The sequence below is a fragment of the Staurois parvus genome, unplaced genomic scaffold (assembly GCF_062004578.1).
Source record: "Staurois parvus isolate SC_StPar_1 unplaced genomic scaffold, SC_StPar_1.0 ptg000715l, whole genome shotgun sequence".
In the NCBI taxonomy this organism is placed as follows: domain Eukaryota; kingdom Metazoa; phylum Chordata; class Amphibia; order Anura; family Ranidae; genus Staurois; species Staurois parvus.
Genome location: NW_028318511.1, coordinates 1,889,740 through 1,907,189, shown reverse-complemented (window position 1 = coordinate 1,907,189; position 17,450 = coordinate 1,889,740). Strand labels below are relative to the sequence as shown.

General features: G+C 39.1%; 1 protein-coding gene across 1 annotated transcript in view; it reads right to left on the bottom strand.

Moving 5' to 3' along the window:
* The window catches only part of LOC149445613 (uncharacterized), an 84,941-nt gene that overhangs the window by 7,830 nt on the left and 59,661 nt on the right, over positions 1-17,450 (bottom strand). Inside the window, exons 46-53 of the mRNA XM_089653500.1 lie at positions 16,741-17,439; positions 8,725-8,973; positions 5,807-5,905; positions 5,031-5,071; positions 3,370-3,498; positions 2,082-2,483; positions 1,575-1,703; positions 161-215 (exon numbers count right to left, since the gene is read on the bottom strand). Coding sequence (XP_089509626.1) covers positions 161-215; positions 1,575-1,703; positions 2,082-2,483; positions 3,370-3,498; positions 5,031-5,071; positions 5,807-5,905; positions 8,725-8,973; positions 16,741-17,439 — 1,803 coding nt within the window. The remainder of the gene's footprint in view (positions 1-160; positions 216-1,574; positions 1,704-2,081; positions 2,484-3,369; positions 3,499-5,030; positions 5,072-5,806; positions 5,906-8,724; positions 8,974-16,740; positions 17,440-17,450) is intronic.

Here is a 17,450-nt window from a genome sequence, read left to right as displayed (position 1 = left end):
TTATGGGGATTGGTATTTTCATTAACCAGATTTACCATGTTGGGAGTTTAAAATGCAATTTGGTTAATTTCTTATACCCATAGGATTTCTCGTGAATAAAACCTACAGGCAACATATTTTTTGCACCACTTTTAAGAAACAGTTTTGTTAAAGTCCTTACCCTTCCTAGGAGTACAAGTCTGACAGCATCCGTCTGCATTGTATTTAACAGTTCCCTGTAAGACACAATGTACATGCTCGTTATCCTTTCTTCACTGTTTTCACATAATTCCAAAAATTGAGAAGAACTGTGTGTCTTTTGTAAGCAAATTCCTCTATCCCTTTTTCCTCAATTGTCCCTGTTTTTGGCCTGATATCTAGATCAGTATAAAAAATGTATTATGTAAATACCAAAGGTTTTATACAATGCCAAACCTTTTATTCAACCTCTAAATTATTATTTTTTTTTATTTTGGAAACCCAATATAAAGGAAAAGTAGTGGTAGGAAAAAACACTTGGTGGTTTTAACCAATCATGTTTTGCATATTAGTTCTCCATGTGTTCTTTGCTTGACTACTTTGTGCTGTACCTCTATTTTTTCTTTAATGTTTTACCTAGTTTTTATTAGTAGTTCCTCCCAAACTTTTCGGCAGGTGTATTATTAAAAACTACCATATATACTACCTCATACACTGCCAACATCCAGAATGTCCACAGAAGCTCACAGGTTCACACTGGTAGTTGATACTAGAGCAAGACAGTTTTACATAGCAAGATTTGGTACCAACATCTCACGCTTTTTGAAATTGAGGTTTATAAAAAAAAGGAAAAATTTAATGATTTACGTTCCTTTAAAGAAGCTTCTTTACAATAATGTATTACAAAGTGACTTGTCAAGATGATACAGTTATTAACTGTATAGATCTAAAAAAAAATATCTATCTGGCATTTGAAGTGGAAACAAAATTTAGTTGAACTTTAGTGAAGTTAATTGACCTGTATAAAACCTGTTCTGATACACACATACACTAAATGGTGGAGGGTTAGCATTTCTACAGTGACTACAGGATATTTGTATTTTAGCAAATTTGAACTTTACATACTAATTCCAAATAAAACAATTTTAGTTTTTAATAGATGTGGAGGGTGACACCCCTATCAGATTTTTACTGCAGTCTATAGGGACTTTCTTTTTTCTTCCCTCTCTTTTCTCCATTGGGTGGATTCTGTTCATTTCACAGCTTAGTAACCACACACCAAGTGAGGGAATAACCTCCACTTTGGGGTTAAAGAAAGGAAAAAATGGGGTTGACATGTTAACCTTTTTGACAAGCTACAGTGGTAGGCAGCTTGAGACCACCTTATCCCACTTCTGTGCCTAATTATTGGCCAATAACCATGATGGGTGGCCTCACTAACCATGAGGAGGCTGGGTGGGCCTGAGCTGACTACAGGAGATGGCCAACAATAGCATAATAGCACATCAAAGATTTTCGGTCTCCTGAAGCACACTGCAATGTATGTAAGATGAAAAGAGGACACTTCATATCTATGTTCCAAGATGTAAAAGAGTAATAAGTAGTAGATACTGTACCGGTTCACAATTGCTTAGGTCTAATTCCTGACACACTTTCTGTATTTTGGTCAGGATTGGAACTCCATTTTCTTCATTGCATTCATAGTAGACACAGCTGTTCTTTGGCACATGATAAATTTGTCCAATCTGTGAAATGAATACACATTTTCCATTTTTAGTGGTTTTCTTAATATTTTTGTGAGATTGTTGTTTTTTTTTCATTGCCTGTGTTATTTACATAATAAATCGTGTGTACTTTTGTTGCAGTCAGTTTAACTAGGAAAATGTTTAAAATATGGGAAGTTTCAGGTTAAATTTAAAGGGATCTTTTCCCAGATATGTTTCTGTAAAGTAGAAACAGGCAATCTACTTACAAATTAAAGATACTTAGGTTACTAGTTATGTCCCATATGTACATTTTTTAATAATTTGTCATACAAAAGAGGTCCTATTAGGGTTTTGATTTTCTAGATATTAACATAGTTAAGCAAGCAGTCATAAGTTTTCTACTAGCTAAATACATACTGGAATGTTAACAGTAGTTGTGCCAGTTGAGTCAGTGGTTGAGGTGATACTTGATCCATTAGTTGATCCACTTGATGACCCGCTAGTAGAGCCACTTGTTGATCCACTTGATGAACCACTACTTGATCCACCTGATGAACCACTGCTTGATCCATTTGATGAATCACTAGCTGATCCACTTGCACCACTTGATGAACCACTAGTCGATCCACTTGTTGATCCACTAGATGTGCCACTTGTTGAGCCACTGGATGTGCCATTTGTTGAACCACTGGATGTACCACTTGTTGAGCCACCAGATGTGCCACTTGAGCCTGTTGTGCTAGTACTTATTATCATTGTACACTGCAAGGGTACACATTCTCCACAGCACTCTCCAGCTTTTTTTTTATACGTATACCCCTAAAAAAGGAAGCACAGTTTAATAATTATAGAACAGCTTATGTGTAATATCACTGGCACAATGACCTTAATATAATTTCTTTTTTTTAATCAGTCTTGTGTGGAATAGTTATGGATGAGGACATTTGTGAAGTACAGTGCTCATTTATGCAAGTTAATGTTTGTGGCTGACTGAATAAGAAATATTTGCTGCTGAACATCGGTCAAAAGATGTTTTCTTTTTAGCGGGGCACACAGATTTCCTCAGGTTTTATTTGTTGTTCGTGCCTCTGTTAAATAGTGTCAACCACATTCCTGACTTTACTGGGATAGAAGGATGGGAAATTCAGAATTTCTTAGTTGCCACCAGAAAAGAAGGTAAGTGGAAGTCTCCAAGTGGGGATCTGTCCCAGTGACAGCTGTCAAAGATAGGCCCTATATTTATATATCTATATATATAAAATATACTTTTTCCTGGACATAAAAGACCACTGTAAGGTGTAGGCAAAGGACTGTGATTTGACCCCTTCTATCAGTGGACAATTGGTCTCAGTAAAGCATGTGCTTTAAAAAAGAGACCAGTATTCTACCATTCCTACCATTCTCTACCTACTCTCAGTATATTAGTATGAAGCATGTGAAAACCAAGAAAAAGCATTGGTGATATTTCAGGTATAAAACATGCGCATGCATTGATCTGGGAAGCATGATAGGGAGGTTCTAGTTATGGCCTGTAAAGACTAGTACCCTTTTAAATCACCTGTATTCAAACTGCTCAGCTTTGTCAGAGAAGCACATACTTAATCTCCAAATGATGAAACTCATGGCATCTTTCCACATAAATACTAATAAGAAAATGCAGGAAAGTAACAGCTAAACTAGTTAGCTACATTACAAAGACACTTACAGCTTGACAAGTTGTCTTGCACTGGATTGGTTGGCATTCAATTGCATAAAACTTGGAGTTGTGGTCCATGATGTTGGAACATTTACATGTTTGGCAGGAACCCTGGGGTTGAGGAATTTCTGAGCCAAGCTAAACAACAAAAAAAATTGATTATGGAAATGTAATATAGTAACAGAAATGTGATATAGTGTATATTTATCTTACTGAAATATTGTGTGTAGGAAAATAACATTTTCTGAATATGTATCCAGTTTTTAAGTCAGATAAATACAGTAGGATGTTATTGTTAAGGAAAGCCTATCTGCCAGTATAATTCTGAAAATGCTAACTGCCTGACTATCAAATTGAACCTTTGGCTTCAGTACTTTCTTAGTTACTGATTTTGAACAATCATGCAGATCAAGAATTTTTGAGTGAAGTCAGAACTCCTGCTCTGCAACTTGTTAAGGTCCAGTTACTCAGTAAGCATGATAGAACAGGGAACTGGTAATTTTAGAAGGAGAGGTTAGCACTAGGAACTTCTCTAGTTTTTTAGTACAGGTTTTCCTTAACCATCTGATCTTTGGAAGGTTTTACCCCCTTTATGCTAGACAGCACTTTACCTGGCTCGGTCATATAACAATGTACCAAAATCATATTTATATAATTTTTTAAAAACACAAAGAGTTTTTTTACTTTTTGCTATATATATATATATATATAAAAAACAGAAAATGTTGACAAACAAATAATTTTTCTTCGTAAATTATGGCAAAATCTATTCTGCTTCATTCCTTTGGTAAAAATAACTCAAATCATTGTACATTATTTAGTCTTGGTCAAAGTTACTGTATAGAGTTTACAAACTATGGTATATATATTTGAAAATTGATAATTCCTGATGTATTGATGACCTCATTTCTTGAGGCCCTAACATACCAGGACAGCACATATACCCCCCCAAATGACCATTTTTTGGAGCATTTTTTTTAAGTTGTAAACGTCACAATTTTTTTGAGAAATTAAAAAAGAATGTGTTTTTTTTTCATGTTTTTTTATTTGAATATACTATCACCAGTGTAGTACAGCATCATCAGATGACTGGTGTGGTGTAATCAGGGATACTGGCTGATGACAATATGTAAAAAAATAATAATAATTTTTTTTTACATTGTTTCTTTTTTTCTATTTTTTTTTTTACATACTGTCATCAAAGCAGTTCAGTGTCACCATGGTGAGGCAAATGAAATTTAACTCGGCTTTCCAAAAACAAGTGGGTTATGTTAGTTCAATCATGATTTAGCAAGGAGAGGGGGCAATTACTTTTTCACATAGGGCCAGGCAATTTTAGACAGGTGTTTTCTCTTAATAAATTAAATCATCATTTAAAAACTGCATTTTGTATTTACTTGAGTTTTATTTGTGTAATATTAAAATTTATTTGATGATCTGACTCATTTAAATGTGACAAATGTGCAAAAAAAATTAGGAAGGGAGCAAATACTTTTTTCACAGCACTGTACACTGGTCATGATATATTTTAGTGTAACTTTGAATATCTTGCTATATCTTCACTTTTGTTCAAACTGAAAACTGTATAACACATTTAATGGAACATGCTGATCTAATTATAAAACACTATAGTATCCTATAAAACAAGAGAACAAAGACTAGTATCTTACCTGGTAGACTACATTTTCAAACACACACACTGTTTCAGGAACTGTTGTAAGAAAAAGAAAATAAACATCAAATAGCTTTCTTATTTTCTGATTTTAAATTCGTTTTTTGCACAGGAAATACTTGATAGCTGAAGGATTATGAATTTGAGTTGCCAGTGAAAGTGAAATTAATGCTATCCAGCAAACAGAACAACTGCTGAACCCAAAAGTTTGCCGAATTTGTCTCAATCTAAATTCCTTATAATCCACTCAAGCCAGACTCCAGAGTGTTCTTTGCACTGCTTGACTGCATTTAGTCACCAAATAGCACAGCATAGTGCCCTGGAACCAACCCCCCACCCAGTCTGTGACTGGACAGTAAAAGGAGAAGCAGCACAGTGATAACTCATTTCTCTGTCTCTTTGCTCTCTCTTCCTATCTGTATGCTTATTGTCAGCATATGAACTGATTGGCTCCTTGTACTGCGTGTTCCACTTTTACTCTGACTCTGTCCCATAGGGTCTGCAAGAGGCAGATATTAGGTCAAATTCAGATACTTACACGACTTGCAATTAATAATACAATAATGATGTAATAATGAATATAGAGTTGCCATAATTTGTGTCTTTTTTATCTGTCTACAGTTCAGCTTATTCCCTCCCTCACTCCTTATTTTATAACCTGAGCAGAATAAGCAGGAACAATTGTCAAAAGAGAGTACTTTTAATGTAAGATGTCTTATACCGTATATGATCTATTTAATGTAAGGTAACTTATATATGATCTGTTGGACTTACCACATGTAATATTGGGGCAGCATGCATCCGGTGGAATAAAAGTAGCCACTTTAAAGCCTACATCACATACTGGCATCTGGCATTCACAAACTCCACATGCTGTAAAATGACACAAAAACACTCACTGTCACAACAAAGTTTGATTTAAAGTGTATCCAAAGCTCCAATTTTTTCTTTTAGTTTTGGAGAAACTAGTAGGAAAGTGTTATAACCCATATGACTTTTTTTGCAGTTGTAACAGGAAACATTTTGGATTCTCGTCATTTTTTCTCAGATGACTTTGGACATTAGGACAGACAGAAAGAGTAAATTTCCCCACCAGGGACGTGGAGGCAGAGATTTAAAAAGGTGACTAGAGTTCTAATCCTTTTCTTGTTTTACCCAAAACTAAAAAATGTTTTTTGGTGGAGATATACTTTGTTTGTTAAAGTGGAACTTCACTCTCTCAACCAACTTGGATTATTTTTAATCCTTACTAATGCTAGCATTAGTAAATGGATAGGAAAATATATCATATTTACTTATTTTAAACTTTTTTTTTTTAAATGTCTTCAGTTACTTCCTGGTTTTTATGTCTAGGCAAATGATGTCATACATCCCAGCAGTCTTCAGGAGTGGGGGGGGGGGGTTTCTCAGCTCAGCCAATGCCCACGCTAAGGGCTGATGGATTCCAAGAAGTAAATACTATATGAATCATCTGCCATTACTCAAGATGGCCACTGTCCGAAATGCCAGGGGTTGTTTTCCAAAATGATTTCTCAGCAAAATAAAGTATGGAGTCATCATCATAGATGCACACCATATACCATGTATACTGCGTCAAACACACTGTAAGAAGTGATGTCCTTAATGTTCGAGTCAAACGTAAGTTCGACTTGAATATCAGCCGTTCATGTGTTCAGCAAACACACAAATGGTAATAGAATTTGGCTGGTTGTTCACCCCGGAATTTAAGGGGAAGCCCATGCTTTTTTTTTGGGGGGGTGGAGTTCATGAAAGTCTTACCAAGCTTAGAGGGCCTGCTAAGGATTTTAGGGGGAACACCATGCACTCCCCCCCCATATATACATATATATATATATATATATATATCTTGAATGCCTTGAATATGGGGGATAGAACAAGCCCAATTAACACTGACCACAAACAATTATACATATACAGTTGCAAGAAAAAGTATGTGAACCCCTTGGGATTACGTGGAGTTTTGCATGAATTGGGCATAAAATGTGCTCTGAACGTCATCTAAGTCACAACAATAGAAGAACACAGTCTGCTGAACATAATACTACACAAACATTAGAAGTTGCCATGGTTTAATTGCACATAACATGTAAACATTCACAGTGCAGGGAGGAAAAAGTATGTGAACCTTTGGACTTAATAACTGGTTGACCCTTCTTTGGCAGCAATAACCTCAACCAAACGTTTCCTGTAGTTGCAGATTAGACCTGCACAACGATCTGGAGTAATTTTGGACCACTCCTCTTCACAAAACTGTTTCAGTGTAGCAATATTCTTGGGATGTCTGGTGTGAATCGCTCTCTCAAGGTCATGCCACAGCATTTCAATCGGGTTGAGGTCAGGACTCTGACTGGGCCACTCCAGAAGGCGTATTCTGTGCTGTTGCAGCCATTGTTTTGTTGAATTACTTGTATGCTTTGGGTCATTGTCCTGTTGCATCACCCATCCTCTGTGGAGCTTCAGTTGGCGGACAGATGGTCGTACGTTTTCCTGCAAAATGTCTTGATAAACTCTGGAATTCATTTTCCCATCGATGACAACAATCCGTCCAGGCCCTGAGGCAGCAAAGCAGCCCCAAACCATGATGCTCCCTCCGCCATGTTTTAAAGTGGGGATGAGGTTTTGATGTTGGTGTGCTGTGCCTTTTTTTCTCCACACATATTGTTGTGTGTTCTTCCCAAACAACTCAATCTTGGTTTCATCTGTCCACAGTACATTTTGCCAGTAGTGCTGTGGAACATCCAGGTGCTCTTTTGCAAACTTCAAACGTGCTGCAATATTCTTTTTGGACAGCAATGGCTTCCTCCGTGGTGTCCTCCCATGTACTCCATTCTTGTTTAATGTTTTCCTTATTGTAGAGGTGTCAACAAAAATGTTAGCATGTGCCAGAGATTTCTGTAGGTCTTTAGCTGACACTCTGGGATTCTTCTTTACCTCATGCAGCATTCTGCGCTGTGCTCTTGCAGTCATTTTTACAGGACAACCACGCCTAGGGAGAGTAGTAACAGTGCTAAACTTTCTCCATTTGTAGATAGTCTGTCTTACCATGGACACATGAACATCAGGGCTTTTGGAGATACTTATGTAACCCTTTCCAGCTTCATGCAAGTCAACAATTCTTGATCGTAGGTCTCCTAAGAGCTCTTTTCTGCGAGGCATGGTTCACATCAGACAGTGCTTCTTGAAACCACTAAACCCAAAACAGGTGTGTGCTTTTTAAGGGCAGGGCAGCTGTCAGCAACACATCCAATATCATCACACTGATTGGAGTCAAGGTTGGCTCACTCCTGGCTCCAATTAGCTCTGGGAGAAGTCATTAAGCTAGGGTCTCACATACTTTTTCCTCCCTGCACTGTGAATGTTTACATGTTATGTGCAATTAAACCATGGCAACATCTAATGTTTGTGTAGTATTATGTTCAGCAGACTGTGTTCTTCTATTGTTGTGACTTAGATGACGTTCAGAGCACATTTTATGCCCAATTCATGCAAAACTCCACATAATCCCAAGGGGTTCACATACTTTTTCTTGCAACTGTATATATATATATATATATATATATATATATATCCTATAAGGCCTTGCCAGTAACTATTTACGTATACTGGACACATGGAAATATATTTACTTGCACATGTATTGATTGTAAATCAATCCTATTGACAAAACTTACTTGTTGTACTGGAAACAGGTGTAGAAGTTGGTGGAGTTGAGATGGTTGTACTTGTTGATGGTACAGTTGTAGATGAAGGAGTTGGAGTGGTTTTGGTTACCGTGCTTGATGAGGTAGTGGATTTAGTGGTTGATGTTGTTGTTATAGGAGTTGTACAAAGCCCCACACTTCTCTGAATTACACATTTATCACTGCAAATGGCACTGTATTGACAGCCATGAGCATCTTCTATGTTGTAGATTGTTTCACCTGAAATATAGATTTAAAGCAAAGCTGAAGTGTATAACAAAGCAACATCATTGAAGGATATTTCCTAATTGTATATTTTGCTTTGTAATATATGAGGGGCACTCAAGTCAAACCGAGAATTTTAGTTGTACAGGTATAAAAAGGAATACTAGCATGGCGGTACTACACACAGTACTAAGTGGCAAGTGTGTCCTATTACTGATAAGCGGCTCACATAACGTGGGCCAGTCCAGAGACTGTTAATCAAGATGGCAGACAACAGTGTTAGTGCGTGCATGGAACAGTGTGTTGTAATGACATTTCTTGAGAACGAACATGTAAAACCCGCGGATATCTACAGAAGACTTCAAGCACAGTACGGTGATGAGACGTTCAGTTGCAGTAAGACATTTGAATGGTGTAAATGTTTCAAAGATGGCCATACGTCCATCAGTGATGATCCCAGAGGTGGTGATTCCCAGATCACAGCAGTCATTCCTGTAACATTCAGTGCATGGAACGCCTAACCCTGGATAACCGATGCATAACCTATTGTGAAATTGCACAAGAGATGAATCTTTCTTTGGGAGCACAATGATGACAAAGTGAGCAGGCTGTCCTGGAATGGTTCAAGCGTACTGACAAATCTTTCTATGTCGAAGCTTTCCAGGCATTAAACTCTGGGATAGGTATATAAATGTAGCAGGCAGTATGTCAAAAAATAAATGCAGTTTCCACTGAAATGATTTCTTTTATTATATAAATTCAAAAGTCCTGGGTTGACTTGCTAGCCCCTCATGTGTGTATATATATATATATATATATATATATATATACACACACACACACACGATGCTCAGCAAAAATGAGTACACCCCTTTTGAAAAGTAAGATTTCGATGAATATCTCAATGAGCACAAGAACAATTTCCAAAATTTTGACAAAACTGAGTTTTATAGATCATCTGTTTAGCTCATTGAAAGTAAGGTTAATAATATAACTTAGATGACAAAATCTTTAGTTTTACACAAATTAGTTGATGCAAAAATGAATACACCCCACAACAAAAACTACTACATCTAGTATTTTGTATGACCTCCATAATCTAGGCATGAAAAGAACAAGTTGGCGACATATTGCAACATCTATCTTTTTCCATTCTTCAAGAAAGATCTCTTTTCTCTTGTCTCTTCAGAATTCCCCATAGGTGTTTGATTGGGATCAGATCAGGAGACATACTTGGCCACTGAATCACTTTCACCTGTTCTTCTTCAGAAATGCAACAGTGGTTTTAGATGTGTGTTTTAGATGATTGTTGTGTTGGAAAAGTACTGTAATGACCAAGGACACGGAGTGATGGTACATCCATGAATTCATGGTACCATCAATGAAATGCAGCTCCGCGACACCAGCAGCATTCATGCAGCCCCACAGAAGGACACTGCCACCACCATCTTTCACTGTATGCACCATGCATTTTTTTTCGTACTCCTCACGTTTGCAATGCCATACAGTTTTGAAGCCATCAGTTCCAAAAACATTTACCTTGGTCTCATCACTCCAGAGTACAGTAGTCTTCTTTTTTAGCATGGGCCCTGGCAAATTCTAGGTGGGCTTTTTTGTACATGGGCTTTAGGAGAGGCTTCCTTCATAGATGACACCCATGCATGCCATTTCTCTGCAGTGTATGCCATATTGTGTCACTGGAAACAATCACACCAATTTGACTTTCTACTTCTTTAGCTAACTGCAGTGAACTTGCATGCCGATTTTCTTCAACCCTTCTCATCAGGAGACACTCCTTTCGAGGTGCTAACTTCCATGGATGGCCTGGACGTCTCTGTGAAATGGTTGCAGTTCCATCTTTGTTAAATGTTTATATCACTTTTGCTATATTTTTCTGACTGATAACTAAAGCTTTGCTGATCTTCTTGAAGCTTTCAGCTTTCTTGTGTAAAGAAATTATTTTCTTTCTCAGCCACTGTGACATTTCTCTTCCATGTGGTACCATTACTGACAGCATGAAATGGGAGTGGGTTACGTCCTTTTAAAATCAACTGTCTGCTGGACAACTGGCTAATGAATAATTAGTCTACCTGTAGTCGAATTCTTGTTAATTAGGATTTTGTTGTCTAGAACTTAGCTTTGCTCCTAAGACTTTTATTGGGGTGTATTCATTTTTGCAACATGATCTTGAATGATTTTGTTAGGTATAATACTTTTTTGTGTGTGCAAATTAACAAATCTTGTTTGCAATCAATGGTCTGCATTTGTGGAAGTATTTTGTAGTTTAGTGTCCCACAGGCATAAGCAGCACAGAGAGGCTGGGTCTAAATAGGACCTTTGTTTCACACTCCTACTATGATTGACAGTTGAAATAAAGTTTAAGAAAATGTTGATTCTGAAAGAAAAGTAAAGGTTTTCTGACAAATCTGTTGAGGTGTACTCATTTATGCTGAATAACTCCAAAGCCACAAATCCAAAAGGTTATTAATGCTTTTCTCTAAAACTGCCATACAGATAAACTTTTTGTTATTACAGGGTAACTTGTAAGCCAAGAACAGCTTGTAAAAGAAGGACACTTACTTACCTTTTCGGTCAACCTGCTGTGCTTTGCAGATCCCCAGCTATTGTAGGTAATTACCACTTCCGGGTGTGCCAAATACCTGCTTCCATTGCAGCATGATATGGTTCTTCCCAAGGGCTTGTACATCCTGTAGTGACATACAAACTGACAAGAGAAAAAACAGTGTGCAGCAGGAACACGCCCTTGGAAGTTTCAGGCACCTGAAGTAGCTGGGGATCAGCAAAGCACCGGAGTTGGAAGGGACACCAGAAAGGTAAGTATAGATGGTTTCTTTCACAGGTTAGTCTGAACCTGTGGTGACAGGATCGCTTGAAAAAAACATTAGTGCTGCTAAACAATAAATAATATGATTATAATAATATTCATAAAGGAACATTTTATAAGTATTTTTTAACCTTTTTTTTAATGAGCATTCCCCTACAAACTCTAGAATGCTATAGACAAACATGACTGCTATGGGCAGAATGGATATACTGTAACTTAAAGACATGTTGGAATATAAATGTATAACGTTTTACTGCAATTTGAATTCAGTTAAACGTGTTGTTTTAAACCTCCTGAATCTGGTCCCCCCTGCCAATCTTATACTTACCTGCCCCACGTAGCTGAGATATTACCATGCCCTGGGTATGGTAATATCTTGGCTATATGGCCTCCTAGGTGCTGCACAGCCACATATCAGAATCTCATCCATGCGACCATTTGCACTCAATCCTATAAAAAAAATCAATACTCTGTATAGAGTAGGGAGTACAAACATTCCATAGGATTGAATGTAAATGTTGGCACATATGTGAACTAAGCATGGAAGATTCTCACAAGTGTATTAAAAAGGCTGTGATTGCTGATCTTGCTGGGGGACAAGTAAGTAAAAAACTTGTCGGACTTAAAACAACTGTACTTAAAGCGGAGTTCCACTCAAAAGGGGAAGTTCCTCTTTAAAGATTGGTCCCCCGCTCCCCATTAAGGATTGGCACTTTTGGGGAGCGGGGGGGGGGAAGATTACCTAAATTTGACAGCTACCCACTCCCACTGCGATCACCTAGGCGATCGGAAATGGAAGATGTCCTCCTACCTTCCCTCCCCGAAGTCTTGTGGGACACATGGCAGGTCCCAGAAGACAACGGGGCCATTCAGGAAGCGCAGTGCTTCTCATGCATTCGCAGTGGGCACCCACACTGAAGATGCCGGAGCCTGGAATACAGAACGGCCGGTAAAACGGGCTGCAGAGGGGGCAATGTGGAATCGTGGGACAGGTGAGTGGCTGTTTTTTAAAAGTCAGCAGGTACAGTTTTTGTAGCTACTGACTTTTATTTTTTTTGCAGAGTGGGTGGAACTCTGCTTTAACTTCAATTACCTGTTAAATGCTGTTTAGCAAACGTACTGTCTAATTGCTTAAATGCTAAGTTAACCTTTTCAAACAGAATTTCACTTTTCATAATAAATAGAAGTCTTTTCTATTGTCTTTTCTGTCCAAGCCATCTTAATGTGTTTATCTCTCACCTACCTAGTCCATGGCAGCTTTATATATGTATCTCTCAGTTCAAAATGTCATAAAATGCACTCTGAGCCCTGACTTCCTCTAGTGTCATGTGACCATCCAGGTTCATGCGTTGCCATACTGCATTACAGAATAGAGTATGTTTTACCTCTCTGGACTACACCTCCCTCATTACTATACCACCCACTTTCCTGCTTCTTCCTTTAAGGTGACCATATATCATACAATCTGAATGTACAAGCTCCTTTAGATCTAACATCAGCCATGTAGTGCAAGGGCTGGCCTGCCTGATTGAACACAAATTGAATGGATTGGTCAGGTGGGTCCTCCTACTCCATAGTTTTGATAACTCAAATTGCATAGTGTATGGCCAACTTCATACAAGGACATGGGAAGGAGGCATTCAGTTGTCATTGTTCTTTTAATCCAGGTCCAACTTAGGGAGGGAGAGAGTGTAAACACACCAATTTCACTTTCAGGTCTCATTCACACAGTGTAGTGGGAGTGCACATTTTTGGTGCATATTTCCCATTACATTCATTGGGCAGCCCATTGATTTCAGGGGGCATTTTGGTGCATTGCAGTTTGCAGATTTTGTACTGCTCATTTATAGACCATTTTGCACTGAACAAAATGTGTGTTTACTTCTGTTTTTTGGGGTGTTGATAAAAATTAATTGCACCATTAGTTCCTTTTAGGTGTATAAAGGTGGCCATACGCTATACAATCTGATTGTCTAATATCTGTACGATCTCCTTTAGGTTTACAAAAACTATATAATGGGAGGACTCACCTATGTATCCAATCACTCTGTATCCGATCAGGCAGGCCCTTGCCCTACATAGTTGATGGTAGATTTAAAGTGGTTGTAAAGGCTCAAGGTTTTTTACCTTCATGCATTTTATGCATGAAGGTAAAAATCCTTCTCTGTGCAGCAGCCCCCCAAAATACTCACCTAAGCCCCCTCTCGATCCAGCAATGTGCACTGGAGTCTCGGCAATCCCTGGACTCCCCCTCCTTATTGGCTGAGACAGCAGTGGGAGCCATTGGCTTCCGTTGCTGTCAATCACAGCCAGTGGGCCAGTGAGAAGAGGGGGGGCACAGGGCCAAGCTGTAGCTTGATGTGTGAATGGACACACGGAGCAGCGGGTGCCCCCATAGCAAGCTGCTTGCTATGGGGGAACCTGACAGGAGGGAGGAGCCAGGAGCGCAGGCAGAGGACACAAGAAGAGGAGGATCTGAGCTGCTCTGTGCAAAACCACTGAAGACAGCAGGTAAGCATGATGTGTTTGTTATTTAAAAGAAATTAAGCCTTTAATATCACTTTAAAGGAGGATTGTACAATCAGATTGTATAGTGCATGGTGAGCTTTACAAACTTCTAAGGACATAATTCTCTAGTTTTCAACACTCCACATAGGATGTTATGTGATCATTCATCTCCTGCACACTCTGCCAAATGAATGATCTATGGAAAAAGAAGGTACAAAACAATCGAAGGCTGTGTATTTAGTGAGAACAGTGTTCACCAACATTGCCTGCATTGGAGAAGCATGAAACTGCAGAGTTGGGTGGGAAAAATCTTCTGAAAGGGGAGGGCAGGGGAAGGGTGAGTTACCAAAGGCAGCTTGTGGACTACTTCATTAGTTCACTAAGGCTTCACACTTAGCTCTTGGACACTTTACCTGTCTGGCAGCTGTCTGCTCCTGACTGCGCCAGGGGACAGTGTGATGTGCAATTCAGTGCACCACACGGCTCCCTTTTTTGTTTTGTTTTAAAGAAACTTTATTTGATATGTACAAAACATAGACTTCATGTATGGCTCTGTACAGCAGAACTATGCACTGCACTGCTGTACAGTGCCATGCAATTCTGTACACTGCGATAAAATGCAGCATGTCTGCATTATATCATAGCATGCTGCAGTGCAGCTGTGAGCTGCTTTGCAGTATGAATGGTACACACAGGAAAAAATTGTTTTCTGAGTGTCCTTGCGGCATTGGCGTCCCGAGGCAGGTACAGGGGGTGCGCGCCGCACGGGGTGACACCTACCGCACCGGGTGACACCAGACCCGCTCCGCGAAAAGGTAAGTTGTAAAGCAAGCCGTCGGCTTCCTTTACTACTTACATTTTTGTGGAGCTGGTCCGGTGTCACCCCGTATAGGTTGCATGCTGATGATCCCTGCTGGATGGATCGGATCTGCAGATTGGGGAGCATAATGGATCGGACTCCAATCCATTATGCTCAATCTGCAGATTCAATCCATTATGCTGGGATCGTCAGAGGGGGTGTCACCAAGTGTTATCGCACCGGGTGACACCAACCCTAGGGACGCCCCTGCCTTGTGGTGACCGGTGTTTCACAATGCAGTAACTGTCTGTCACCGTACAGTGTGTGAATTAGCCCTAACAGTTTTCACGTTCCAAATACCAGGATACAGCAGGAAGCACTGGAGGTTCCTATAGGAGACACTGGAGGCTGGTGGTAATGCCTGTCCTAGAAGTTAGAGAAAGATTTTTCTCTTCTGGAAAAAAAGTACATTATTGATATACTGATGCATAGGGAAACTGGAATTTAGAAAAGAAAAGGTGAACTTAGCTTTTAAAAATAACAATTAAGAAACTAGCAATCAAATTATAGTTTAAAAAATGAAACGTTCACACTTTCTTATTTGAAATACAGTGTCTCTGAAAACACCTCTAAAAACAGGATCAATATATGCCAGCAAAACTTTGCCATGAGAGCAGAGAAACTAAAAGTTACATTTGTTTTGCTTTTTACCTGCATGCTCAAACTGACTTTTCATACACAATGTATTTTCTGGTCCTCTCATGTGATAGGACTAGAAAATACATTGTGTATGAAAAGACAGTTTTGCACTGCCCATAAGAATCCAGCTGATAATCTATTTCTCAGCAGAACTGTACCAGTCACTGGCAACTTTACCTATACCTGCAACTTTTAAAGCACCCCTATTCTTATAAATAATTATCAATTAATTATCTTCAATTATTAAAACAATGGGATTGACTTACAGAAAGTAAAGCTGTTCATGTTAAAAGAGAAGTTGCATTTTGCAAGGGAATTATTCTGAGAACTTAGTAAATGAGGATAAATTTCACTTTGCAAAACATACCCAATCACTAGGAAACTAAGGATACATTCACACTTGTGAATGCAACCGTACTGCGATTAGATGCAAGAAACACCAGTGGGGGTTCCTGCAATTAGCTGTGAGAGGCAGCCCCATTGAAAGCACAGGGAGGTTGCCAGTTCTTGCAGTTTATCACAGCTACTTGCATGTATTCTCTCATGCAGCGATCACATGCGTATGATCGGCCCTGGGCATGGAGTCTGCATGCAGGGCCAATTGCTCACATGTTATCGATGCATAGATTACTTGAGAGTGGCTGCAATTACCTGTGAGAGTTGGTAGCTGCACGTTGCTTTCAATGAGGCTGCTTCTTGCAGCTAAAGGGCTCTTGCCTCTAATCAAAGTGCGGAAGCATTTTCAAGTGTGAATACACCCTAAAAAGAAATGGCCTTCTACGTAATTGGATGATGGAAGTAGACAGAGCTTCACCTCAGTCACAAAATCTGGGAAAAATTCCATAGAAAAGTTCAGCTTCTCTTAAAAAGTGACCACTGTATTTGCCTTTATTAAATCCCCCCAATCTTATAACAGTTGATCGCAACTTACCTGGTGAAAAGAGCGTATCATTTACTTTACAGAAACAGGTAGTGGTGACTGTTGAAGACAAAGTAGAAATTGTGGGTGTTGTTGATATGGTCGTTTCTGGAGAAGTTGATGAGATATATGTACTCAGAGAAGTGCTACTTGTAGTTGGTGAAGTTGAATAAGTAATTATTGTTGAAGTGGAAGTTGGAGATGTGGTAGTTCCAGATGTTGAAGTCACAGTTACAGGGGATGAGGTGGTGAGAGAAGTTGAATAAGTTGTTCCAGTGCTGATGGGCGTTGTCTCTGTGGAGATACTAATAGTGGAGGAGGATGTTGCTTCACCAAATGTTACAGTCGGGTGTGTTTCAGTATATGGGGTCGCTGTGCTGGAAGTGGTTTCAGTAACCGTTCTGGTTGTGCGAGTACTAGTTGTAGAAGAGACAGTTGTAGATGTTGCTTCAGTAGCAGTCACTGTAGAGGAAGATGTAGTAGTTGGAGTTGAAACAGTTGTGGTAGGTGTTGTTTTGGTCCCTGTTTCAATGCTGTGTGTTGCAGTGTATGGGGTGCTTTTGCTGGAAGTGGATTCAGTCTCCGTTTTGGATGTGGCAGTACTAGAAGTGGTTGAGACAGTTGTTGTAGGAGTTTTTTCAGTAACAGTGACTGTAGTGGAAGATGTAGTAGTTGGAGTTGAAACAGTGGTGGTAGGTGTTGTTTTGGTCCCTGTTACAATG